At 38.3% G+C, this 26,233-nt stretch overlaps 1 protein-coding gene across 1 annotated transcript in view; it reads left to right on the forward strand.

Annotated features, from left to right (window-relative positions):
- Positions 1 to 5,857: 5,857 nt before the first annotated feature.
- LOC311586301 (vomeronasal type-2 receptor 116-like) overlaps positions 5,858 to 26,233 on the forward strand; it is a gene marked incomplete at both ends in the record, with an annotated part of 34,677 nt that continues 14,301 nt past the window's right edge. The window contains 4 exons of the mRNA XM_084762271.1: positions 5,858 to 5,937; positions 8,929 to 9,186; positions 24,665 to 24,956; positions 25,340 to 26,155. Coding sequence (XP_084618397.1) covers positions 5,858 to 5,937; positions 8,929 to 9,186; positions 24,665 to 24,956; positions 25,340 to 26,155 — 1,446 coding nt within the window. The remainder of the gene's footprint in view (positions 5,938 to 8,928; positions 9,187 to 24,664; positions 24,957 to 25,339; positions 26,156 to 26,233) is intronic.

The raw sequence follows: 26,233 nt of genomic DNA on the forward strand, positions 1-26,233 counted from the left end.
CCTCCCAGGGCCAGGGCACAGAGGTCAACCTGTAAATCGGGCCACTGGGGGTTAATGTCCTGAGAGGAGGAGGAATTAGCAATATCTCCCGCTTGGTTAATAATGACCCAGGTAAAATTATAGATTGTATAAGGCTGAGGTTGGCGCAGGAATGCGGCGAGAATCACTTCAGGAAGGCAGAGGCAAAGGAGCGACGCGGTGAGTAGCAACATGATGAATCGGCGGTATCTTTTTTATCCTAAAAAAGAGCACAATTACATCTTTTCCTCAGGGGAGTTCCCTGGGAGAGGGGGGTTAAAAGGTTTGATTAGGCGCTCAGGTAACCAGCGCGCATTTTGTTCTTTTTGATCATAAATGCAGGCATGACCTTTGCCCCAAATAAGGACTGGGTCGGGTCCATGCCATTGGTGGGTCAGTGGATCCTTCCACAGAGCCTTGGCATAGGTGGAGGAGGTGGAAGAGTGCCAAAGGCGATCGGCCGCCGAATGGCCAAGATCATCCTTTTGTAGAAAATTTAGGACGAACAATGCATGATTGAGAAGCAGGCGAGGCCCTGCTGTAGAGGGATATAGGATTCCTTTGGAAAACTGTAATTTATTAAGCATTGTTTTAAGTGTCTGGTGGGCCCTCTCGACAATTTTTTGTCCTTGGGGATTGTAAGGTATCCCCGTAACATTTTTAATCTGCAGTTGGGCACAAAAGGACTTGAAGGCAGAGCTTGTATACCCAGGGCCGTTATCAGTCTTTAAGGTAAAGGGTTTGGGGGCAACAGTAAGGCAATACAAAACATGATCAATAACATCTCTAGTAGACTCTCCATCGTACAATAAGGCAATACAAAACATGATCAATAACATCTCTAGTAGACTCTCCAGCATACAATAAGGCAATACAAAACATGATCAATAACATCTCTAGTAGACTCTCCAGCGTGCGGAGAGGCGCAAATAAATCCACTAAGAGTATCTATAGACACATGAATATACTTAAGTTTCTTAAAAGAGGAAAAATGAGTAACATCCATTTGCCAGACCTGTCCAGGCATGAGGCCACGAGGGTTGACTCCTGTATGTGGCTCGGGAAGAAAGGTGACACATGCCTGGCATTCTTTAACAATAGCCCGGGCTTGTTCCCGAGTGATGGAGAACATGTGGCGAAGGCTTTGGGAATTAAGGTGGTGGAGGGCGTGAGCCTCCCTGGCCATAGCAACGGGGTGGCTGGCGGATGGAACGGCCAGCCCTGAAAGCAGGGGGCGCGTGGCTGAGTCCACCTGGGCATTAAGTGTAGTCAGAGGCCCTGGCAGGGTAGAGTGAGCGCGAATATGACCAACGAAAAAAGGCTGAGAGCGCAAAAGAATAAGCTGTTGGATACGGGAGAAGAGAGGGGAGGCATTAGTAGCAGGCTTAATACGAGGAACCGTCTCGAGGAGTGGAACAGAGGACGCGACATAGGCACTATCAGTATATAGATTAAAGGGAGTATGGGGAAGCAATGTAAAGGCGTGTGCGACAGCTTCCAGCTCAACAAGCTGAGCAGAGGTATGGGGGGTTTGTTTTTGCAGGATAGCTCTGTCCACAGAGAGGGCAGCAACCCCGGAAGAGGAGCCATCAGTAAAAACCAGGGAAGCTTGGGGGAGGGGTCTGGAGGGGGTGACTCTCGGGAAGATGACAGGTTGTTGCTGCAGGAATTGAATTAGTTTATCTGGGGGATAATGATTATCTAATAGGCCGCAAAAAGAAATACAGGAGACCGCCCAATCATCTGAATTTTGAAAAAGCCACCTTATTTGTGTGGCCGAGTAAGGCGTGATAATAGAGTGAGGGTCCCTTCCGAAGAGCCTGGTGGCCGCTTCCCGCCCCTGCCGAATGAGAGACGCAACCAGAGTAGGATAAGTAGGAAGGACCTTGGTGGAGGAGGAGGGGAGATGAAGCCAAACAAGAGGGGCCCGTTGCCAGAGCAGTCCTGTGGGGGCAAAGAGGGAAGGAAAAATTATGAGCGCAAAAGGCTGGGTAGGGTTTAGCAAGGGGAGAGGGAAGAGTGAGCAAGGTAGAGGAGGAAAAGGTTGGCGCCGCGCGGAGGAGGCCATCATCAGAATGATATCGAGCAGCCTCCTCCTCAAGGGTGGCAGCAGCATCCGGATCCAAGGGCTCATCTGGGGCCTGAGAAAGGAAAATGGCGGAATGGCGGGAGGCGCGTGAAGGGGCGACCGACGGAGGGGGAACAGGAGAGGCTGGCGGACCGGACCGGACAGAGGGTGTCCTTTTTGGGGGAAAAACAGGGGCACAAAGTGGTGAACACCCGGGTTCCATAGCGGAAATGGGGTCCTCATAGGTGGGAGGAAGCGACGGATAAAGACGGCGGGGGGAAGGGGAAGGATTTTTTAAGGGCTCCGAGGATGTAGGAGGAACAGAATCAGGGGACATGTCAATGAGCGTAAGAGAGGAACCCTGCAGAGAGGAACAGGAAGGAACACGAGAAGGAGGGAGAGATTCGCGCAGGCAGAGTTCAGCCACGGAGAGGAGCTGCCTCTGTCCGCTTTCGTTTTCGCTGGACTCAATTATGTCCCGTATAAGGCCCCAATAAGAAAAAATACTGTTCGACACCGCTGTATTACCATCTTTTTTAATAAGTGCATTAAGCTCACGCCCCACCTTTTGCCACTTTTCAGAATGAATAGTAGGTCCATCAATCATGAACCAGGGACAGATCTGGTTAATAAAAACAAAAAACTCAATCAAATGTTTCTTTTTTACCCTAATACCCCTCTCTCTGAGTACGTCCTTTAAGCCTCTTATGAACTTTGCTTCCTTGGACAGCGAATGGCCCATTCTTGAGATATGCGAATGGATGACTCACCTAATGACGAAGCCGGCCGGGCGAACTCGGCTGGTCATGAAAACTCCTGTGGACCGGTCCCTTAATCCGTTCGGGAAGAAACCCGCACCTCGAGTCCCACGTCGGGCGCCAGATTAACTAGTCCATGTAACGATAACTAGTCCATGTAACTAGTCCACCGACCAGTCCAGCTGGTCAGTTATTGGGGGGCCGAGGGGGGTCGCAACCTGTATTTAAAGAAATGGGCGAGAGAGACGTAGAGCTCAAGCGAACAGTTGCTTGTCAAGAGCCGTTTATTGAAGGTAATGGCAGGCTTTTTAAAACCTGCTTTAGTGAGGGCGGGGGTACGCAAGGAGAGTAGTGGAAAAGTACAAAATCTTCTGGGTTGAGCCCCGGGAACATTTGCAAGGGGAGGGGTCTTCCAGGTGAGACAAAGCAGGATGTCTCTGTGGTTATCTTAGGATCAGATCGCTGTCTTCTCAGGACTAAGCCGGATGCCTTGCATACCTAATGAGTGGCCCAGCAGGATGTTTGCTGCAAATACTGAATGGGTGGGGGTCGGCCTCAGGCCTTTTGGTCCCTGGCAAATATGCCAAAAGAGTTGTTTTGCATATAGAAGCTGCTGAGTTTACTTCTGAAGACTCAGAATTGACTTTGTTATCTATTTAATTGTGGCAGACCATCAGAAGAAACTATCCCTTGTATATTACTAATATTCGGTCCCATGCAGGTGTACCAGGTCCATTGGCACAAGGCAATGAGAGAATTGGCCAATTACTGATAGGAAATGTGTTAGAAGCCTGAAAGGCATCATGTTAATAGTAAAGGTTTAAAGAAAAAATTCTGTATTACATGGCAACAAGCCAAAGAAATAATTAAAAAGTGTCCTACATGTTCTTGTATAACCAAACCCCACTGCCTTCTGGATGTAACAACAGGGGTACCAAAAGGAATGAAATCTTGCAGATGGATGTGTTTCACTTTGTATAATTTGGAAAACAAATGTACATAAATCATGTCATTGATATGTACTCAAGGTTTCAATGGGCAACTGCTTTAAGTTCTGAAAAGGCTGATTGTGTAATTACATGCTTATTGAAAACAATGCCAATTATAGGCATACCTGCACAAGTTGAGACAGACAATGCTTCTGCATATGTATGCAATAAGATGAAGAAATGTTTGCATATTAGAATATAAAGCACATTACTGGTATACCATACAATCCTACAGGACAAGCAGTTATAGAAAGAGTTAATTGTACCTTAAGAGAGAGGCTTATTAAACAAAAAGTAAGAGTAAAGACCCCCCAGGAACAGATTAAATAATGCTTTGCTGACATTAAATTTTCTTAATGTTGGTGAAAAAGGAACAACAGAAGCTAAGAGACATTGGACTATAGAAAAAACTGAGGAACTAGGACAACCAATATACTACAGAAATCTGCTGACATTGGAGTGGAAACCTGCAATAATTTTGAGATGTGGACATAATTATGCTTATGTATCTACAAGGAATGAAAAACTATACTTACCACTAAAACTTATAAAGATCATATCTCACTGGGGAAGACCTCCTATTAGCTGAAACATGAATGAGTTTGTACAGCAAGGTAATCTTAAGGGCTACCTGGTCCTTATGACATGCCATTCTTTCATACAGCATGAATATTACACCTCAAGCAGACATATAAATTTGAAGCCTTACACCTGCTCAAAAACAGGGCAGAAATTTATCTTTAAATGATTTATACACCTTAATTGTTCCATGTATATGAAGAAATGTACCTATATTAATACTTTTAAAAGATTGCTTATTTTCAGAGAAAAATACCAGATAATTGTGAAGACAAAGCAAGTAGCCTAGGTGATTCAACCTTGGAGACTGCCACAGCTACTGTTTCTTCAAGAATTTGCATGCATATCATCTTTAAAAGGGCTAGCCCAAAGGATTGGTCCCAAGACTGGACTGAGACAGATACATCTAGCTTTTCCAGCTCTTGGACAATATCTTATTTTTTTCCTAAGGTTACCCAACAGATGTTTCTACCACGAGACAGCAAAAAAAAAAAAAAAAAAGTAATTTTAAGGACATGGTGCCCCCATTCCCAATAGGTGGGGTGGGTATTTCTAATGGTTACCAATGTTTGCTCATTTCAATAATGGCTGCATATAAGTTAGTAAAGATTCCATTTAAGGATTTCTTTCTTTCTCCCTCTATTCTTCTTTCTCTCTTATCTTCTTATCCTATCTAGTGTCAGGGGAAAGGAGGGGAGAAGGCAATGATAGAAGGGGAGGACATAGAGCCATAAGATAGAAGGGAAACTATTGAATCTACCAGCCTTGAATATTTTACATTGGTATTGTATACTGATAGAAATGTAAGATCATTTTTTCAACTTTCGCTTAATGTATTGGCCATATGCAACTCATTTGAAAATGTGATGTAGAGTTCTAGTCTTATAAAAGCTAACTGTTGCAAGTTATTAAGGATTGTTTCATATGCAAGTTATTAGTTGGTCGCCTATCAGTCCTACTTGTAGTACTGTTAGATACTAGTATAGTTAATTACAGGATAAGCTTTATTTAGACTCTTGCACATGTTTTCAATGTTAAGCAGATAGTACATAGTTAGAAACAAGCAGTGCTTGTCTATTTAGATATACTAAGATAGATAATTTGATCAATTGATAAGTATACAGATACATAGATAGATAAATAGATGATAGATACATACATACATGCATATATCATATATATACATAGATGATATAAAGATATGAATATGCTCTATAGTAAAAAGATAGATGGTCTTCAAACACTTCAGAAATCTATAGAATATGCATTTCATTATAAAGAGTTTTTCTGACAGAGACATATCTGCTTCCGGCAGGACCCCAATTCTACTTCAATGAAGATGATGGGCATTAAAGAAAAAAACGTCGCAAAATAGCCACTGGGCTGAAAAACTATTCTTATCTCTACTGCTGATAGCAGACTGATTGTGCAAACTGTGAACAAGCATGGCGCTGGGAAATCGATCGCCCAGCTTTGCAGAAACTGTGGACCAGTCCTTCAAAATTCTTGCTTCACGGAAAAGTCTGTAAGATATTCCAGGCCATTGGATGCCCCCAACAATACATACAAACCTCTGGTGACTGTTCAGGCAGACAACTGTCTCTTTCATGTGTATACATTTCGAAGCTACTTGTCTGCACTTCCATCATATTAGATAAAATTTTCTTCTTAAGTCTCTGATGTGGTTGAAGATTAAATAGGCATAGTATTACTCAAACTAAGCTTTAGTTGTTCTTGGTCTAAAAACATGTTTGTTGGTTGATAAATATAAGTTATGATAAGAAAATAATTTAGGAAAACTTTGGACACTACGATAGGACTCAGTAGACTAGGATGAATAGTGGAATATTTTCTCCAAGATTGTCAAATACAAATGAACTAGACCTTGTAAATGTAACTATTATTGGATAATTCTCATAATTATTCTCACTGTACATAATTTTTTAATAGAAAGAAGGATATGTAGTGTACAAGTTTTTCTTATGGTCCCAACTGTTGGATGTGAAACAGACTTGTGAGAGAACAGGTGATGTTTGTTCAGTGGATGAGGAACAGCCTATTGTGGGGGCATGGACTTCCAACTGATAAACACCCTAGTACACACTTTGAGAGAATAGACATAGATTTAGATATAGCCATAGACATAGACATAGGCATAGACACAGATATAGACATAGGCATGAGCCCAAAATAAGAAGCATGGTTTTTGCTTTTTTTGGTCTTGGCTTTTCATCACTCCACATCAAGGTGCCACTGGAGAGAACTGCTCCAGTGAAGGATTCAAGTCCCCAGGCTCCAGCTGCAGCTCTGGGTTCCAGTGGCTGCAGTTATAATCACCTTCGCTGAATTGCTGGCTGACTTTTTAACTGCTGTATTGGGATCCTGCTGACTGTGCCAGTAGAATCGCTCCAAGGAACTGAATATAAAGAAATGCCTATCTCTTCTGTTCTAATAACCTCTTTTCTATCCTATTTAGGACAGATGATTTGAAAGGGGGTGTAAGCATTAAGGAACCCCAAATAAAGCAGGTTTGTAAAAATTCGAAGCCTAGAGTGAGAAATCTCAGAATGCTCAAGCATAAATTGCGTGTCTTTGTCAAATCCATCCTATTCAGGCTCAAGGAAGTCAGCAATAATTGAGCCAGAAGAATGCAATAGCCAGGAAAGATAATATTTTGTAAGATTATAAAAAATGGCATAAATTTATTTATTTATATTTTAAGATCATAGTGACATCATTTTTCCTTAATTTTCCTCTTTCAAACCTCTAGCCAAAAAAAAAAAAAGAGAATTCATTGCCACATTTTCATAAACTGTTTTCACATGTTACCCATATACCAAAATTTGATTTGTATTGTCCTATATCAAAATAACAGTGATATATAATGAAACAAAAATTTATATCAAGAATATTTATGATAAATAGTACTACAGGAAAGAGAAAAAAGTGAAGAGATGAAGAATTATTCCACTTAGTTATTAGAAGATAGTTGTCCCAATCCTGCCATCTCAGGACCAACCTCCGTCTTGCTGGCAGTTTCCAAACTTAGTTTATGTTTCCAGACCCAGGAACTTACTCCTATCCTGCTTCTTCAGTGTTTCATATTTATCTGTTAATCAGTAAATAATGTCGAGTGGGAAGTTGCTGATGATCTAAACTAAGGCACTCAAGTCATAACCCTATTGCCTGTCATGACTGGAATTGACTACACACAACTTGTCCAGTCCTTTGTTTCCTGATCATTCTGAGTTTCAGATGGAAGTCCAGGAGGAGACATGACTGCAAAAGCTGAGTCAAGAACCACGAAACCTGGGGCCCAGGTAAGGCTTAGTCACCAATGTTTACTTCCCTGCTCAAACCACTATGTCAAAGTATGATTGGAAAATGATCACCCTGCCCTTCTTCCTATTGCTCTGTGCATCCACCCAATAAAAATACTGTAGTTTTCTTTTAGGGTCACAGGTCAGCCCTCAAGTCTGTTCTGAGGGCCTAATCAATCAGTAGCAGTCTGTGTACGATAAGATTTTGTCATCTGCTTAAATGTTTACTAAGATAAATGTTCAAAAAAATAGTCAGTATCCAAGTCTTTGTGGCTGTGCCCGACTAGAGAGTTTTTGTTGGATAATTCAAACAAAGATCTTCCTTTGCTGGACCCTTGGATTGCTTTTAAGTTTCAGACTCCAACATTGTGTCTTCTTACAAAATGTAACTGGGGAGGGGCTGGTACAAGAGGTGTACTAATAGCAAGATATATATTGTGATTTTAATGCCTAAGAGTTTTAATATGACAAATGGGTGAAGTAGAAAATGATCATGTATAATTATCTGTAATATCCTTTTTTAAAACAACTTTAAAATTATAGCAGAAAGTAGAAGAAAACAGATCAGAGAGACAAGATAGACACAAGGATAATGTGCTTTTAAATGGCAGACACTAGAAACTGTAGTCACCAGTTGCACCTCTTGAAAAAGCACTCTATTGAATATTTTAAGTGTGTTCTTTGTGGAATACAGCTATGCCTTTTTAAAAACCACCTGTTCAAACTACATTTCACAACAGCAATCCAAATCAAGCAAGATGGTTTTTGCTGACCTACAATTCTTGCTCAGGATATGATACTCTCCTGTGGATCATTATGAAATCACAAAGGTTGTGGAAGAAGGTAGGAACCAAACATGTTTTTCACACTCATAGAGAAAGCAGGTGTAGTGCCTCCAGGCTAGAGGATCTCCAGAGCACAGGTATGAGAAGGAAATGGAACAATGAAAAACCAGCAAATTCAGGGCAACTCTGGATACAGTTACAGAACTATCACAGCACTGTAACTTACCCTCAGTTGTCTGGACTTTGCTTCAGTCTATGCCTTGCCCTGTCATGAGAACTATTGGATATGTACAGACTGAGAGCCTGAAGTAACAGTAGGAAGCAGCTGAATTACACAAAGTGTTCTCAGACATTGTTGAAGTCTGAGACTGTTCCATGATCTAAGCCTATATTCTCTTTGGATCAACCTAGGTGCAGCACATTGTCTCTGTGTAGTGAAGACTGTGACATGTTCTTTCGCTTGCTTTGTCTCATCTTTCTTCTGAAGTCTGCACCTACATCAACAGATCAGGATCACTATCGCTGTTTTAATTACTGGAAACCCAGCACCTACTGGGAGGCAGACATAATTCTAGGTGCATTTATCCCCATTTACATCACACTCGAACTACCCATAAAGATCAATATAGATTTCGTCAGCGATTCATATCTACTATGGGAAACCTATATGTGAGTACTTCTATGAATGTGTTAAGAGTGTTCTAGCTACAAGACAGTTCATGCTCTGCTATATACATGGAATTCTATTGAGAGTAATGAACTAGGTAGAGAGAAATATAAAAAACAGTGTCATAAATTCCTTCTTCATTAAGTGTCTACAAACATTTCCAATCTCTTCCTTATATTTCCAGTCAGGAAGACACGAAAGAGAGAGAGAGAGAGAGAGAGAGAGAGAGAGAGAGAGAGAGAGAGAGAGAGAGAGAGACAGAGACAGAGACAGAGAGAGACAGAGAGAGAGAGAGACAGAGAGAGAGAGAGACAGAGAGAGACAGAGAGACAGAGAGAGACAGACAGAGAGAGACAGACAGAGAGACAGACAGAGAGACAGACAGACACAGACAGAGAGACAGAGAGAGAGAGACAGAGAAACACCAACTTTTGTGTCTGCTCCATGGTGTAATTTCATGCTCAGTCTTATAAATCTTTTAACACAATAAGTCAAGTATGTCAAGGAAAATGTCCACTCTGCTCACCTTTATTTGGGCATGTAAATTTCTTATGTTTGAAAACCTGTTTCTTTCACAAACTTGGAGAGCTTTTGATAAAGTGAAATTGAATATCTCCACATCTTTAGTACAAATCTTAGCATCTCCTGTCCCATATTCTCTGGCTTTAGTCTCTACAGTATCTCAGAGTTTGAACACTCTGGTTATAATTATGACTTATTTATTTCTAACTGATATTTTAATTCAGTGTTCATAAAGTCATGTCCTTCATGCTTGATATTCTGTCTTATGCTTAGTTAGCTCTCCTGGATGTACAGTACCTTTTGTTTTAATTGAAGGTTGTATGATTTTTATTTCCAAGATTTCTATCTGTCCTTCTTCTTCCTCAGAATCAGAATTTTATTTTAGAATTTGTCCTTTTTCAGCACTCATTTTTTATGCTTATTGTTGTTTTTCCCAGCATCCAGGTTGCTTCTTGTCACAATGCACAGTTGAATTCATAGCTTGATCTTATCTTCTTTTGGATTATTCATCTTTCTAATTTCTGAGGTATTCATCTGTTATTTTATTACTCTGAGTATATTTGAGTTGATTTTTTGGCTATTTGTGATATTGTTGAGGAACTGTTCGGCTTTTCCCTAAATCCTGTTGTTCTTTTGGTGCTATAATTAGTATTATTAGTTCCTTTGAGCATCAATTTATGAATAAAGATAGTCTTTTATTGAAATATATCTTCTTGAGTCCTCAATCCATATTTCTTCTGTGAGCAGGAAACAAATGTACAGTGTGTTGTCCTGGTAGATGTGGTATTATGGAGTATGTGAAGAGAAAAATCCATGATACCTGATTTATTTTGCAAGTAAAGACCTATTAGAAATGCTTTCAGAAGATGGAAAAATTGTAGTTTAGTAGCTCAGTACAGGGGGAGGTAGAATGATTTCCAAGACCAGAGGAAAGAAAGATCCCATTCTCAGAGTTAGGCAGTAAGCAGAAAGGGTTGAACTATGAATTGACAGAAGTCTTAATCTAAAGTGTGTTTGACCTGTGATAGGTAGATCAAGTCTTAATTCCTTGATGCTGAAATTACAATTTTTAGAGATTACATGAGATAAAGGTTTTAAATAAATTAACCTGACCATGATCTATAATATACACTAAAATTCTCAGTGTAGAAAAAATGAGTCACAAGTGTCTGTAAACATCTGGCTTAGACCTATGCTTTACAGCAGTAGCAAAAAGCTTAGTAACAGAAAGATGGTTCTTGGCTAACAACATGAGCAATGAATAGCTTTTCCTCTGTCTGTATATGTAATGAGAGGGAGGCTTTCAGTAAGATGAGAAGCACGAAGTATATCTACAGAAACAATGCAAGGACATTAAAAGTTTTGAGTTTGCAACTATGAGAAGAGTAGTCAGTTCTTTCACAAGGTGAATTTAATAGCAAATCAGCACTCCACTGATTAATAGTTTCAAACTCTGAACTTTATAAATATTTAATTCTCATATTCCCATAACTTAAACCACTTTCTTAGCTATCTAAGATATCTAGATATCTATAACTTGCATTTATATAACTTAAATCACTTTTTTAGACATTCAAACTTTTTAACAAACTTTAAAACCTTTTCTCCATCCAGTCATTTAGCAGGAGACAGAGGTGATTGATTAATGAGAGCAGCGATTGTACAACAAATTCTTTTAAATAAAAGAATAATAGAAAGGTAATTCGTTAATTATAAATAGGAAGAAAGCTTTAGTTTGACTTTCATTTAAATCTATTTTTGTGAGGTTGTATTTTTGACTGTGAAGCCTCTCAGCAACGTAAAACTGTTTATGAGTCTGCCTTCTTCAGCAGGAGACCTGGTACCTGTAGAAAAGAACCTAAGATATGGACTGATCATGCAGCTACAGCCTTTTTGGGAGGAGCTGCCTAAGGTTAACTTGTTGCTGCTAACTACTATAGTGATAATTTGCTGTCAACACCACGAAAGATCTGACAGATGTAAACATGAGGAGGGAATATAAGCCTAATTGCTTCTATTTCAGTTAAAATGACAGATACTTATCTAATACCTGGGCACCCTCTCTAGGATCCGCCATGGATGTCTCAAAGACTTTGTTGGAAGCAAACCTTGATAGTCTTCCAATGTCACACAAGACCCCATTGAGGCTTCATCTTCCACACAGGCCATCTTCAGCCTCAACCTCCAGATCTGTGAGGACTGAGAGATTTTCTTTGGAGGAAGAATTTGGGAAAACTAACCTACTGTGACCAGTCAGGGTAGGGCATTAAACTAAACAGTACCCAAACATTGGCCAGAAACTTAGTAGTGGGTGAAGCATGCAGGCAGCATTACAACAGTTCAAGTATGATCAAGGGGAAAGACTTTTCTGTTCATCCTTTTTGTGGATTGCCTTAGATTCTGACTCCAAAGGTGGATATTTTTGTCTGTTGGGAGGAGCCTTTTAAAAATCAACTTCTTTAAATCCGTATTAACTAGAACTCTCTGAGTAGTTTGAGGGATAGCATATAATTTATTAACCATATTTTAATTTTAAAAACTTTACCTATTCTTAGTTCCTTGCTTCAGGCTTGTCCATGATGGCATATAAAGAAGCTCATCCCTCTATATAAGTTTTATATTTGTACTGAGCATGACCACAAGCATAAAGAATTTGATCATTCATAAGGCAACTTAACATCAGCTTAAATTAATTAATTCAATTGATTATCTTTTGAGTTTATGACATATTCATAGCTTTTAATAAGATTAGAATTTTACACTTTTATCCATGTTAAGTTTGAGCCTTAAAAATTTTAATTGAAGATTAGTTGAAGATCCTTTACACTAAATCAAAACATTAAGCCATAAATTCATTCCACAGAGAGACTGATAATTTTACTTTCCAGATCCATTCATAGTGTAACTTTACATGACTCAGTTCATCTAAGCATCTAAATCTTTACAAACTACGCAATGATAAAGAGGATATATTTACATCTTCAAGTCATTTTCGTTAGTCTTCATAAAAATTAGGAATCTATAAACCTTATTTATAAGGTATACCTTATTCATTAAATATATGTTGTTGCTCACCTGGGTCTTTCAAAAAGCCTATTGTTGAGAAGAGGTAGCAGAAGAGGTACGTGGGTTTTTCAGGACTTATAAACTTAGACACACTTCTCTAAGTCAGTTTACATTTACCTGAACAAACATTTAAGACTTTCAGAATTTATTAACCTTTGTGAAATATTTAATGAGAATAAGTTCTATTGTCCACAAAGAGAAATTGTATCCTACTAACATACTCACTATGCTATTGATATCTATTTGTTCTAAATATGAGTTGAATTGAAGTTTCCAACAAGCATGCTGTAGTTTTGTTTGGTTTGGTTTTGCTTGGTTTTGTTTTGTTTTCTTACTATTTGTAACCTGATATTTTGTTAGATTTTTTTAACAAATTTTTAATCCATATGTAAAGAATTTACAAATCCTGAGATATGGAAAGTATACATAATAGTCTTTGAAACTTTAACATTAATTTTATGAAGTCCTAAGGTTCTTTCCTCCATTACTTTTATGAATTTGCTTTCCATCCTAATTACAGCCTCCCATTCTCCTCCAGGCTTTCTCTTCACACACCTGTATTACTCATTCTCCCCAGTCCTTACACATGGGATGTCCCACATGGGTACCAACCAGCCCTGGAAAAGTAAGCTGCTACAGGTCCAGAATCATTCTCTCACACTGAGGCCAGAAAAATGCAGTCTATCAAGAGGAATGGGATCCAGAGCAGAACTCAGATTTCCAAAGTTTTAAAGCTATAAGAGTAGGAAGTTTTCAGAGAGTTAAAGAAAATCAACAAGAGAAATATAAGATTAGCAGCCATATCCTTTTTGGGAATAGTTTGCTTATTAGATGTTATCCAGTGTCTTTCCTAGGCAATTCTGTCTGGTTCTCCTCCTTATCATAGATCCCATGGACCACCTGACACGGGAAAGTTTTGGGGAAAAAAACTATTGAATATCATGTTTAACAGTTTTGAGATTCCAGGCTTATTACGAGATTGATAGTTAAGTTTTACAATCAAGTTTAGTTGGTTAGGGAATAAGACCTTTTTAGATAAAGATAAAGAAGTTAAGTTATTAGAGTTGAGGTAGGATAGATATTGAATCTCATTCAGAAATTTACACCCAACAAGACAGGAAAGACATTTACTTCAAGCTGGACAGATACAAATAGCCAAACCACTAAGAATATAACATTTGTAAATTGTCACGTGGTTCTCCCTGCTGTATGTAGTTAGTTTTATACATGTGTAATAAAATAAATGTATTTAATAAAAATACTATGTATAAGCCTGGAGGTGGAAAGCCAAACCCCAAGGCCAGAGCCAACTTATTTATAGAATAGAACAGTATAAAACCATTATTTAAATAATTTTCTCATGCATTGCATCTTGATGACAATTTTCAATCACCTCCCTCTTCTGCGTCTTTCCTGTCACCTCCTCACATCTCCAAATCCATGATCCCTGTGCTTCAACTCAGAAAAGAACAGGTCAACCAAAGATTTCATCAAACCCGGCATAAGAAGCTCCAATAAGGCAAGTTACATACCATGGCATCAAGGCTGCAAAATGTAAGCAAAAAAGCATAGACATTCCCAGAAACCTCCCAGGAACACCAAGCTTCTCTGCCATAACATATATGCAGGAAGTCCTAGGTTAGAAGTGTATAGGCCCCCATAAGTACTGGTCAGTGACACAGTGTCTCTATACCTATGGTTCTTTTGATGTTATCGCCCTGTCATCACAGGACTCCACAGTTGTGACTCGTGTAGCTGTTGGATTCTGCATCTTCTCTCATTTGTTTCTGGATGAGCTCTCTCTGATCTATGACGATGATTGTGCAAGAATCCAGTCCAGACCACACTGAACACAGGCCAAACTATAGTTCAAATGTTTGTGGCTGGGTTGGTATCCCAACCTTCACTTGAGAACTTGCATGGGTGTAGAAGTTGGCACATTCAGTGTATGTGTTTTGCATTGCTAGGAGAATTTTTAACCTAGTGTATTCCATGGAGTTTCCATTGCAAGAGGTTTTAATATGTACATCAATGACTACATGATAATAATTTCATGTAAGAACTAACATATATACTCCAGAACTTCTGTAGTAGAGTATGCAGTCCCTTGTGTACATCCCAGGAATGATAAGTGAAGGAGATATTGTAGGTATCGTCCTACATTTTAGGGAAGCACCAAACTCATTTTCATAGGTACTTCACCTTTTTATGGTTACCAAACCTCAAATATATACCAACATTTGCTGTAATTTTTGTTCTTGCATAAGATGAAATCTAAAAGAACTTTTAATTTCATGGGTAGATTGGAGACAGGTGTGTCTAGGAACAGAGGAGTCCAGGACAGCATTGTTGATGGAGGAAAAAAATAATGAAAGAAACTATATGAATTGAATTCCATGACAACTAGGAAACTTCATGCTATTATTACTAAGGGCAATGAATACATTTAGTATCTTTATCAGTCATTTGTATTTCATCATTTCAACACTCTGTGTTTCTTCCATATGCTTTTAAATTGGGTTGTTGTTTTCTCTAGAGTAAAGCCAACCTTTCTTAAAAGGGCATTGGGACATCTATTTCTTGTTATCTCAACTTATCTAGTTCTGGACCAGGTAAGAATGTTTGAGATACAGGCTTGAGGGTACTCAGTTTTGATGTGTGAATTGTTTAGTCTACAGTGTTTGTTAGACTTTTGTACAGGCTCTAAAGACAATAATAAACTCTTTCAGGAGTTGTCTGGTTCTTACGGCCCAACCTCAGAAGGCATCCTGACTTCCAAAACTGTGGAAGGAGACACAGTTCTTTAGTAATCCTAGGAGGTAAGGAATGGTGATAAAATAAGTTGCTGGGGTGCTACATGTGGAATATCATGAAATATCTAGAGATGCACCAGGTGTTGCAAACTGTGTCATAGTACAATGGATGGTCCAACCCTTTCCAGGTGAAAAGAAGTAACATGGTTTCTCCTAATATGGAGAGATATTATGCTAGCATCTTAATACCACACTTGAAATCTCTAGAACAAAAAGAAATGAAAACATCACAGATGAGTAGATGGCAGGAAATAACCGAACTTCAGCCTGAAATTAATAAAATAGAAACAAAGGGAACAAAACAAAGATAAGTGAAACATAGATTCATTTCTTTGAGAAAATCAACAAGTTAGACAAATTTTTACCTGAACTGACTGAAGGGCAGAGATTATATCCAAGTTAACAAAATAAAAAATGAAATGAGAGACATAACAACAGACACCAATTTCCCTCATGTGTACGTATGCAACAATAGTCAATAAAATACTAGACAATTCCATGATCATGTAAGCTGCATCTAGTAGATTATTCAACACATGAAAATGTCCTATATTGATTAAATTTTATTACTGTTGTTATGAAGTATAATGCATGTATATAAATGAATAAGTACACTAATAGAAACAACTACCCTCAGCCCTCAGCTCAAATGGTAAGGGAGAGAAATAAATTTGAGAGTCCATGTTAGTGAACACAGTACAAGTTATTCCAAATTCCATGTTCTATCATGGAAGCAGATTCATGCAGTTTTCATAGTAACAAAATAAATAAAGCTATAAGTCCAATGCATTAGTGGAAACATCAGAGAGGAGGTTACAGCAAGATGAGGAAACTTATTGTACAGGCCAACAATGTTATCCGATATCCTTCTTAGTTTTTAGGTCATCAGAAGCCAGTGGTGTACTGGGTGTACATGCCAAAATGATTTTATTAATTGATTATAGGTGATTAGTTCAGTTGCTGAGGTGTCCACAAATGGCTACTCAGGGTGCTCTAGGTAGCCTAGAGGATGTTAATGAGCCTCTATACTTGCAACATTCCAATTCCTCTATGCCGACGAAGCTCTGATAGCCAGCCTTTGCATACACAGCTCTTTCCACGGCTCACGGTGATACATGTGTACATTCATGCAGTTGAATATTTAGCATTGGATAATACATGGGGAAGACTAATGATCCCTCTGTCAATGGCTCTAGTTGCATGTTTTTGACCAATAGATTCTCTATCATCATGGCATCTAGACATAAACCTCAGACTGGTTCAGTCCAACCAAACGGCATTTCTTCCTGGTGAAAACAGGTCTTAAAGTAGAATTGTTCCTTGTTGTGGGATCTGAGGGAGGAAAAGCAAAACAGCTCTAGAACTCATGGAGTACGGCCCGGCCCACTGGTTAGCATACCCATGGTGAGCATGTGTCAGTGAGGCATAACCCTGAGAGGTACATGTCCTGAAGACTTCATGCTGTTATGCAGCGCATCTCTCCCTGTTACTCTTTCAGTCCTCATAACCCTTCTAATATATTAATTGTGTAAATACTAAAATGGGGGCATTCCAGACACTCATTGGGCAATATCACTGGCCCTAACAATAATAATGTTTAATTTCTTTCAGATATTCCTGCTGGAGTAGATTAATTACTCAAACACCACCCTTGAAAAGAATCAATAGATATAGATTGCTATCAGTGACAACCACCCTTAGAAAGAATTTGGAAAAATAGATTGTTTAACAAATTTGGATGAAGATGTTTTTGCTGGTGGCTCCAAAAATAGAAAAATTTTAGGGGAAACTAGATTGTTTACCAAGGTTAGGTAAAAATGTTTTTGCTAGTGGCTCTAATGCAGAAAATCTTAAGGAACAATTTGAAATTCAGAAAAAGTACACTTGTAATATTAATGTTAGTGATGTGTTGAAGTTGGTGTGCAAAAACAATACCCCAATGAGCACTAGCTTTTGTTATTCTCTCACTGAAGATGAACTTAATGGTGATTAACTTCTTAAACTTGTTTTGCCCTCAGCTTTCTGATATGATTTAATAGAAATTATTAATGGGTAGATGAGCACCTTTAGAATTTAAAGTAAAAATAACTCTTTTATACAGAAGTTTAGACTTATGATTCTTTTAAGATTTTATAAGATTAATTTTTAAAAATATTTTATAAGATATTTTTTATTTTTTACATATACTTTTATATTATAATGCATGTATACAATAAATTACCTACAGCAAGAAGAACCATGAAACAATCAGGAATTATATTAATGTTACATTCTTAGTGTTTTTGCTATTTGTATTTGGCATCCTTGAAGAAACATCTTTCCTGTCTTGGTGCATCTAAAATTCTGAATGTAAATTAATATCTATCATATATTGTCATTACCAATTTAAAGCATATATCTAGACCTAAAAACATCTTAACCCCTAAACAATGAAGCTTAATTGCAAAACTACACGATCTGGTCTTCAAGCCCAACAGAGACTTGAGAAGGAATAAAATTGATTCCATGAGTATACAGGAAGTGCAGGTTAGTAGCTTCCCAAATGAGAAGATGGCAGAGATCGTTTGGTACTTTAGAAGTCCCCCAAAACTCTCCATAATGTTAGGGCATCATCTTCAGCCTTCTGATGCAATATATCTAACAGTCATATTTGTGAGGCAGGAACGATTGAAGACTTGCTTACCCTGTCTTGGCAGGGGCTGGCTGTCAAATCTGCCCATATCTAAGCTTGCCCTTTTTAGGCAGAATTCTGTCTGTGGTAGAAATGAGGATGCTTAGTCCAATGGCTTGTTTCCCACAACTGAAGCCATTTCCATAAGGTTCTTTATGGACTTGCTCATCATCCTCTTTGAGGTAGGGTGCTTGTTGCCAGGAGTTAAACTGTCTCATTTTCAATCAATCTTTAAAATAATAAAAAAAACATTTTAAATGCCGTATTCTGTATGTGTTTGAGGTTTTTGAAGACCTTATCTATTTTGCCTTAACTTTCTATAGAATCATATCTATCTGTTACACTTAATATGTATATTCTTGTGATAAAAAATAGACTAGTAATTAATATGACAATGATTTGATCAACTAACAATTAACTTGTGTAACTTATTTATCCTAAATATCCTGCAATAGCACTTTCAAAGTATTGAAAGTAAATCTTGTATTATAATTGAGTTATATGGGTACAATAATTCATAATAGTGTGTGTGTGTGTGTGTGTGTGTGTGTGTGTGTGTGTGTGTGTGTGTAGGGTGCATAGCTGTGAAAAGTAATCTTAAATTTGCATTATAAACTACTGTACCTAAATTCAATGTATTTTGCTTCTACATACAAAATTCAATACCAGTGAATTAAAGATAACCTTGTGACAATTAAGACATTAAATTGAGGAATAGATTCACTAATCTACTTTTTGTTCTATATTCCCTATATAGCTCTATATTCCCCTTTTTTCTTTTCAGCCCCTATCTCCAAACCTAAGTATGGAAGATAAAGGAAAAGAGAGACATCCCTGAATCCAACCTTGTTTTCTCTCAAATAAAACCAGTAATAATGTATAACCAATTCCCATTGAAAATAACCCTCTATTGGCCAAAAAAGCAACCAAAACCCTAAGTTGCTAGTATGGGATATCTCCAGTTTCTTTATAAAGGCACTTAGTGCTATGAACTTTCTTCGTAGCTCTGCTTTCATTGTGAACCATCAGTTTGGGTATTTGGTGCCTTCAGTTTCATTTAATTCCAGGAAGTTTTAAATTTCTCTTTTTATTTCACCCCTTAGCAAGTTGTCATTGAGTAGGTATTTGTTCAGTTTCCACAAGGTGGTACACTTTTGGTTGTATCTTTTGTTGTAGAGTTCCATGGTGGTCTGATAAGATGCAGGGGATTATTTCAATTTTCTTGTATCTGTTGAGGTTTGCTTTGTGACCAACTATGTGATGAATTTTGGGAAAGGATCCATGAGGTACTGAAACGAAGGTGTATTCTTTTGTGTTTGGGTGAAGTGTTCTGTAGATACCAGTTAGGTCCATTTGTTTCATGATGTTATTAGTTTCCTTGTTTTCCCATATAGTCTTTGTCTTGATGATCTGTCTATTGGGGAAAGATGTGTGGTGAAGTCTCCCGCTATTAATGTTTCGGGTTCAATGTGTAATTTAAACTTTAGTAATCTTTTTTTTTTTTCACAAATACGCATTCTACTGCACTCGGGTCATTGATATTCAGAATTGAGACATCATCCTGGCACAGTTTTCTTTTGATGAGGATATAGTGACCTTCCCCATCTTTTTTTATTAGTTTTGGTTGAAAGCCTATTTCATCAGATAGACTAGAATGACTGCTCCAGCTTGCTCCTTGGGCCCATTTGCTTGGAACATACTGTTCCAACCCTTTACTCTGAGGCAATATTTTCCTTGATTGTTGAAGTGTGTGTCTTGTATGCAGCACAATGATGGATCCTGTTTTTGCATACATTCTGTGATCCTGTGCCTTGTTACTGGGGAGTTGAGGCCATTGATGTTAAGAGATATTAATGGCCAGTGGTTATTTGCTACTTTTATTATGATATTAGTGGTGATAGAGTGTATGTGTGTTTCTCTATTTTTTATTGCTGGATGAGGAATTATTTATTTCTTGTGTTTTCCTGGGTGTAGTTAGCCTCCTTGAGTTTTAGGGGGTTTTGTAGTATCTTCTGTAGTGCTGTTTCGTGGTTAGGTACTGGTTAAACTTGGCTTTGTCAGGGAATATATTGTTTTCTCCATCTATGGTGATTGAAAGATTTGCTGGGTATAGTAGTCTGGGCTGGCATCTGTGGTCTCTTAATGTTTGCATGATATCTGACCAGGGTCCTTCTAGCTTTCATAGTCTCTGTTGAGAAGTCAGGTATAATTCTGATGGGTTTGTCTTTATATGTGACTTGACCTTTTTCTCTTGCAGCTTTTAATATTCTTTATTTGTTCTGAACATTTAATGTTTTGATTATTATGTGGTAGGAGGATTTTCTTTTCTGGTCCAATCTAATGGGAGTTCTGTAGGCTTCTTGTATGTTTATGGTCATTTCTTTCCTTAGGTTGGAGAAGTTTTCTTCTGTGGTTTTGTTGAAAATGATTTCTGGGCATTGGAACTTGGAATATTTTCCTTCTTCTATTCTCATTATTCTTGGATTTGTCTTTTTGTAGTGTTCCAGATTTCTTGGGTGTTTTGTTTCAAGAACTATTTTTTTTCCTTTTCCATGTTTTAATAATAGCAGCTAACAGAAAAGATAAAAACACAAATATATGTCTTTGTTCACCTCTTCTGTCACAGACCTAGGGGAGGGTGAAAGAAGGAGGAAGGGAGGAATGGTAAGATAAAAGTGAGGGGATAACAATTGAGATGTAATCTGAAAATTTTCAAAAAATTTTTGAAAAGACTATAATAAAAGATGTTGAGGAAGCAAGAATTAATCCCTATAGGATTTGTAATTTTGCCTTCTGCTTCTAGTTCTATGTTTAATTTATACTGGTAAGGAACACTTTAGTTTCAACGTTTTCTTCAATTTATGTATCGATAACTTCGATTATAGCTTCCACACCTGAGATTCTCTCTTCCATCTCTTGTATTCAGTTGATTTTGCTTTTGTCCATCATGCCTGTCCTCTTTCTTATGTTTTCCAACTCTAAGATTGCCTAGGCTTGTCAAGACCTCTTAGGGTCTTGAATAGTCTTGTTCATTTCTTTCTACCATTTGATTGAATTTTCCTGTAATTCTTTATAGGATTTCTTCAATTCCTTCATTTGTTTGGGTGTATTTTCCTGTAATTCTTTATAGAATTTATCCAATTCCTTCATCTGTTTGAGTGATTTTACTGTATTTCTTTGAGTGATTTACTTTCCCCATTCATGGATGCTGTCATTTTCATCACCTCAGATTTGAAGTCTTCTCCACGTGTTTCATGGGTATTCATATCTCCAGGGCTTGCTGTGTTAGGATCACTGGTTTTGGTGTTGCTATATGCCTCTGAGTTTTGTTGCTAGTCTTCTGGTGTGAGCAGACCTAAAGACTCCTCCAACGAGGTTGTTGTCTCTGTCCCATGATGGTCATGAAGGTTGGGAGCAAGTAAAGAGTGCTCCAATCAGAAGATTGATTTCTAGATCTCCCCGGAGGCCTCCTGAGGATGCTGGACAGTGTGTTTAAGAGCCTGCACCCAGCTCAGCTAAGTTGGGTTCCTTGACTGTATCCCAGTTGGGTCAGGCAGGAGAGGATGTGGCTGATAAATTTCTAAGCCCAAAGTTACTGAGGTGCCCTACAGTCCTTTTCAAGATGGCAGGACTCTATGTATCTGCTGTGTTCCAGATGGGCTAAGTCAGAAAGCCACCAACCAGCCGAGAGAGATTAGCACTAAAAGCTGTTCACAAAATAGCATCGAATATGGGTGTGGCCTACACAGGTCTCTGCTCTTTGACCTAGGTGGATCTGGCCAATAGGCTGTAGGTGTCCAGGGTGAGATCTGTGCTGCCATCTTGGATCTCCTCATATGATTACTTTTTAAGGTTACTGAGTCTTTCATTAAACTGCATGTCACAGCCTGCCACTAAAGAAAAGCTGGCTGAGAAATTACCTTGCTTGCTTATACTCTGTTAATATGTAACAAGTTGCTTAGTTACAAATGTACATGAATTCCTGCAAATAACTGGTTTTTCATCTATAGTATGTAAAACATATGAGCATGTGAAGGTATTGGGGAACATGTTTTTCTTACATATATTCATTGTAATCAATCACTTAGAGAAAATTAGAATGTAATCACATTGTGATTTTTATACTGTTTAGAAGATCTTGCTGGGATATATAAGCTCTGAGAGAAACAATAAGGTGGTTGGAATTCTCTCTTCTCAGTTTTTTCCATTAACCAATGTATATGTGTACATATGTCCATTTATACAATAGCTCATTGGGTTGGAACTTGCTCTTTGGAGTTTTTTCCATCCACCAAGAAATATGTATTACGCTTATGCTTGTAAGGTTGTTGGAATTCATTTCTATTCTCACAATATGTGAATGTATGGATGGATGCATGCATGCATGTATGTGTGTATATATGTATGTATGTTGCATGTATGTATGTATTTTTATATGTATGTATGTATGTAAAATGTGTATAGTAAGTGAAGTTTGAAAGAAACTTGTTAAAACCTACCTGCAGGAGTCTCTTAATTCCTCATCAAGTGTAAGTTTGTGTGTGTGTGTGTGTGTGTGTGTATGTGTAGTTCTTTTCTCTCCTTTTGCTTTATTTTTGAGATGCTTTGCCACTAACAGTGGAAAGTCCCCGCTAGAAGTCATCATCCCTAGCCCTCACTTGCTGTCATCAATGGAAGCCCCCTCTAGGAGCCATGGGCCCTAGACCCTTCTTACAAGATAGCTGTAAGCACCCACCTGGAAGCTATCAGCACTGGCCCACCTCCAGCAATTTAATTCTGGCCCCTCAGTCTGCCAGTATCACTGGAAGCCATTGCTGGTAGAATCAGTTCCAGCCTTGAAATTGTCCTCATGGAAAGTCTGCATGGGTCCCAGCCAGTTGCTAGGTCTATGCCCCACCTCAGTTTTCCAAGTTGATGTCTAAACTAGTCTTCAATAGTTCCTTCAACAAAACTCAGTGAACTTCAGGCTCATGGTTTCTCTTAAATGCCTCTAGCGGTGCCAGCAATCTTGCATCTAGAAGGTAGCTACCAAGAATCCCTCTACAACCACCCAATGCCATGACTGAGAGAGTTCAGCCCACCTACCTCCATCAAAGTTTCATTTTCTCCAATTGTGAGCACTCTTTTAGTAGATAGACTTGGGTTTTTTCCATTTTTCTTTTATTTTTAATACTTTTATCTATTTATTATTGTTATTATTTATGCTTTAATTATTTAAATTACTTATGAACTTTACTTTTGATCATAGCCAGATCCATGTTTCCCCTTAGTCCCACCCTCCCTGTGTCCCCCTATATCTCCTCTCTTACTCCCCAGAGAAGGCAAATCCACCTCCAACCACAGCATATGAAGATACATCATAACTGAGGGCATTTCTTCACTTATGGCCTAGCAATGCAGCCCTGACAGGGGAAGGTGACATAAAAAAGCAGGCAGCAGAGTCCATATCAGAGCCAACCTCCACATCCCTCACTAGGTTACCTTTTTTTTAATATGCTAGTTTTACTTACTTTTTTTTTCCTTTGGTTAATCTATAATCTTAGAGAAACACTTTTCCTTTAGTTACTAATTTTTACACTTTTGAAAAGGTATATTAATTAATTAATTATTTATTTATTTTATGTTTGCATGTTTCCGCATATATCACATGTGTGCTTGTACCTGCAGAAGTGAGAAGAGTTCAGGGATTCCCTAGAACCTGTGTAACATACTACAGTAAACAGAAGCATGCCTAATGTGACGTGAATCAGTAGCACCCACAAGCACAATAAATAATCATAATATCAGAGTCATTTACCCAGCCCCCAAAATACAACTTTACAGGTGTTTATTTATTTTTATTTCCGGTATTTCAATGCTTACCTTCTTGTATGTGTATGAATGCCACATATGTACCTGGTGCCCACAGAGGACAGAAAGACATGATCTGTGGGCACTGAGAAAATGTCAAATTTCCTTCAAAGGGGGTCGGTGTGGGTAGATGCCTGGCCATCAGTCCATCTCCCAAAGGGACACTTCAGTACTAGAAGTGCAAGTAAACAAACTTCTTACAATTCTTATCAATGACTATGAAACTGACTAATTGCAAAATAAAAGCACCTGAAGCTCATATTTATGTTCCTGATGAACATCTTAGTGACTCTTCTCTATCACCATGCTCCCCTCAACAGAAACATCATAAGCACTTATGTATTCAGCAGTCATGAAAACAATTACTAGAAACAGTTCAATTTCTGATAATTCAGGAGTGAGTCCATGGTCATCTTGAGTTGTCCAGTCTCATACACACAAGCTTAACATGTCAAAGGAGAAGTCGGGTCGTAAGACCTCTATTCTCCTAAATTTGATAAAGCATTTCTGAGAAAAAAACGGACTGACTATAATCATCAGTCTGTTCCTCTGCTTTAGATTCAGATGGAAAAACTATCAATATATGATGACCTTATACTTTGCCATTGAGGAGATCAATAAGGACTCACACCTGCTTCCCAATGTGACCTTGGGTTTCCACCTCTACAATGCTTTTATTTCTAACCGAAAAACCTTGGAGGGTCCTCTGATGTGGCTGTCTGGAAGTAGTGAGTATATCTGTAACTACAACTGCAAAACTCAACACAAAGCTCTAGGAGTTCTTTCAGGAACCATGTCTGAATTCTCTGCTGCAATTGGAACACTTTTGGAGCTCTACAACGTCCCACAGGTAAGTTAGGAAACAATTTTTGTCCAGAATATCATAGCTAATCTGAACAAAATATGGGGTTTATGGTTTTTGTAGATGATTTAAATTAACAGTAAATGAATTATCTTGATATGGAAACAATTAACAGTGGAAAGAGTGTGATGAAAATCATGAGCAGTAAACTCTGAGAATTTCTAAGCAGATCACTTAGTAGTAGCTATGATTCTATCTCCAAACATTGGAAAATATACTATGGATTCTCAGGCTATATTTGCTCATAAGTATAAGTCTGCAACACAGATACATAACTAACCAAGCTAGTATGTAAACATATCAAAATTCATACAGGGTGATGACTCGAAATACATAGAAACTCATAATCACCTTTATTTTTGCTTCTTCAGGTCACATATGGACCTTTTGACACTGTGCTAAGTGACAAAGTTACATTCCCATCCCTTTATCAGATGTCTTCTACAAACACAGCTCTAACCCAAGCTGTCATCTCTTTACTGCTACACTTTGGCTGGAAGTGGGTGGGGCTGTTTGTCGCTGATGATCTGAAAGGAAAAGAGTTCCTTTCTCAGCTTAAAGCTGAGATGACTTCAGAAGATATCTGTGTGGCTTTTACACAAATAATCCCAGTTAATTGGAAATCTTGGGGAAAACACGGTGCATCTTTTATAAACTTGAAACAATATACACAAGTAAGTGTAGAGGTATTCTATGGTGATATAGATGACCTTCTTATGTTCTGCATTGCAAATCAAGTACTTCTAACAAGAAAGAAAGTGTGGATTTTGGCAAAGCAACACTTTACATATTTAGAGACTATATTCAATGAAAAGAATGATTGGATTAACTTTTTCAGAGGAAGCTTCTCATTTTCAAAGAAGAGAATGATCCCTGGCCTCAAGAACTTTCTTGAGGCTCTTACTCCCTCCCAGTACCCAGGAGATTTATATTTCTATAAATTCTGGGTTGACAATTTTTATTGTTCTCCTCCTGATTTGCTATGTGGAAATCTTAGACCCTGTCCAGCAAATATTTCCCTAAAGAGTAAGCAAGAAAAACATGAAGTGATGACCATTTCTGAGCCCAGCTATTCCATATGGAATGCAGTGTATGCAGTGGCCCATGCCCTCCATAACATGCTGTTGCACAGAACAGAACTGGGCTCTCCTGAAGACACAAACAATGGCCAGCTTCTCCCATGGCAGGTAAGCCTCCCCATAAGCAAGGGAAGCATCAGTAATGTAAATTATTAGTATGTAATTTACTGTGGTCAAGGAAATAAC

This window comes from Acomys minous (genome assembly GCF_964271855.1).
Source record: "Acomys minous genome assembly, chromosome: 16".
Taxonomy (NCBI): domain Eukaryota; kingdom Metazoa; phylum Chordata; class Mammalia; order Rodentia; family Muridae; genus Acomys; species Acomys minous.